Source organism: Anoplophora glabripennis, unplaced genomic scaffold (assembly GCF_000390285.2).
Source record: "Anoplophora glabripennis isolate ALB-LARVAE unplaced genomic scaffold, Agla_2.0 scaffold98, whole genome shotgun sequence".
NCBI lineage: Eukaryota > Metazoa > Arthropoda > Insecta > Coleoptera > Cerambycidae > Anoplophora > Anoplophora glabripennis.
In genome coordinates, this window is record NW_019416280.1 from 1,060,856 (window position 1) to 1,063,106 (window position 2,251).

General features: G+C 38.2%; 1 protein-coding gene across 1 annotated transcript; it reads right to left on the bottom strand.

Annotated features, from left to right (window-relative positions):
- Positions 1-1,337: 1,337 nt before the first annotated feature.
- On the bottom strand, positions 1,338-1,784 carry LOC108904955 (histone-lysine N-methyltransferase SETMAR-like). Its single transcript, XM_018707683.2, has one exon. It carries the CDS (start codon positions 1,782-1,784, stop codon positions 1,338-1,340), a length of 447 nt encoding a protein of 148 aa, XP_018563199.1.
- Between the last annotated feature and the right edge of the window lie 467 nt (positions 1,785-2,251).

Consider the following 2,251-nt stretch of genomic DNA (forward strand, 5'->3'; position numbering starts at 1 on the left):
TCTACTTTATCCTTTCATTTATTTAGTCGTGCATGGGCTTATGGTTTTCCAATCAGATTTTTTTAACTACTATGCAGTTTTCCTATGGCATTTAGATGCTTTTATTTCTTAATAATTATAAAGTTCAAGGAAAAGGACACATTACTGCCACACAGCACATCACTGCATCTGCTTATGCCTTCAATCTAAAAATGTGACTTTGCCGAAAAAATGCCGCCTACTCGGCCTAAAATTATGACTCTGCCTACAAATTTTACCTTGATTTATGAAAATCTGGCTCCAGATGTGTGATTAATGAAGGTGAGATCAACCAGCAATCCTTATGATGCCAAATTTTACTGAAATCGGTGGATTTCAAAAAAGTACACCCGCCATATTGGATCAGCCATCTCGAATTTTTTCAATGTGAATTCATATTCGTAATCAGCGACCCAAAAAACCCCTTTATACAAAATCTGGTCAAAATCAGCTCAGAATTTGAAAATAGCGATTCCTGCTCGGTTTTTTGAGGTTAGAAAAAAAACCACACGTTCTAGCTCAATTCTGACAGTGGATTTGAATTCAGCAGAGTCTTTTACATAAAAATGTACTATTTGATGTGGAAATAAATTTTTTTCCAAATTTTCCCAGTAAATTTTCATCAATTTTCACTATTTTTCACAAGTTTTTTGAGATTAGGAAAAAATTGTGACGTGATGGGCCAATTCTGACCCCAGATTCGTGTTCAGGAGGCCAAATTACTACGAAAAATATATGTCGCATAAAAAGTATACCCAACTTTTTTTTTTCTGTGTGGCTGTGATCAATGGCGCCAAACAACTTTTTCTTTCTTTAAAGACGGCATATACGAGGGCGGTCTCAGAAGTACCCGGCCTGACCTAGAGATGGCGGTAGTTGTGTGAAAAATATCACTGTGTTAGAAAGCACGCAATCTATAAAGCATATGTTTCAAGTTTGAAGACGCCATGTTGTTTAGTATTTGTTTGACAGCCATCAATAGTGAACGTTTTCAGTGAATTTGTGAAACGGAGAAAATTGGTCATTGTCTTGATGAAACAACCCTTTCTTCTTAGCCAAATGCGGCCGTTTTTGCTTGATTTCTTCGGTCAAACTTTGCAATGAGTTCGCATAATACTCGCCGTTGATAGTTTTTCCTTTTTCAAGATAGTAAATGAAAATTATTCCACGCTCATCCCAAAAAACCGACGCCAAGGAACGGTCTTCGCCATCTTTGGAGCCGGTTCACCCTTTTCAGTCCATTGTTTTGATTGTTCTTTTGTTTCGGGTGTGAAGTGATGGACCCATGTTTCATCCATGGTTATGAAACGGCGCAAAAATTATGCTTTGTTGCTATGAAACTTCGCTAAACACTCGATTGAAACATCTTCACGAGACTGTTTTTGCTCGAGTGTGAGCAAACGCGGCACCCATCTTACACACAGCTTTCTCATGTCCAAATTTTTAGATAATATGCGATGTACCGCACTTTTTGAAATGCCTACTATGTCTGCTAGCTCGCGCACTTTTAGTCGACGATCATCCAGTACCGCTTTGTGGATTTTCTTCACCATTTCTGGAGTCGTCATCTCATTTGGTCGACCCCTGCGATGCTCGTCTTGGCAGCTCGTACAGCCTTGTTTAAACTCTGCTACCCAATATTTTACTGTTGTAAACGAAGAAGCAGACTCACCCAGAGTAAAATCTAGTTCAGCTTTTATATTGGTTGGGCTGAGGCCTTTCAAATAAAAGTATTGTATCACATAACGATGACCAATTTTCTCCATTTTCACAAATTCACTGAAAACGTTCACTATTGATGGCTGTCAAACAAATACTAAACAACATGGCGTCTTTAGTCTTGAAACATATTATGCTTTATAGATTAATACAGTGATATTTTTCAAACAACTACCGCCATCTCTAGGTCAGCCCGGGTACTTCTGGGACCACCCTCGTAGTACAGTTACTCAGGGTTTTTACCTCCGAATTCTTTATAACTGAACCGATTGACGTGAAATTTTGACTAAACGTGGCAATGCCTCAAGGAACAAAACTTATATAGTGTCGAAGTGTGCTTTCGCCCCCTTCTTGGGGGTGGAAATTTTTACGCCCAAAATAACCACAGGAATCGATAGAGGAGTCACTTTTAAGTAACAAATGTTATATAAAGTTTTTTGGATAATCCAATACTTTCCGAGTAATTCGTCATTGAAAATGTTAATTTTTTCCTGAAAAAGTGCTTGTTTTCGGA

Excerpts from the sequence above, each read along its gene's own strand:
- LOC108904955 (XM_018707683.2), bottom strand. The coding sequence starts at position 1,784 with ATGGAGAAAATTGGTCATCGTTATGTGATACAATACTTTTATTTGAAA.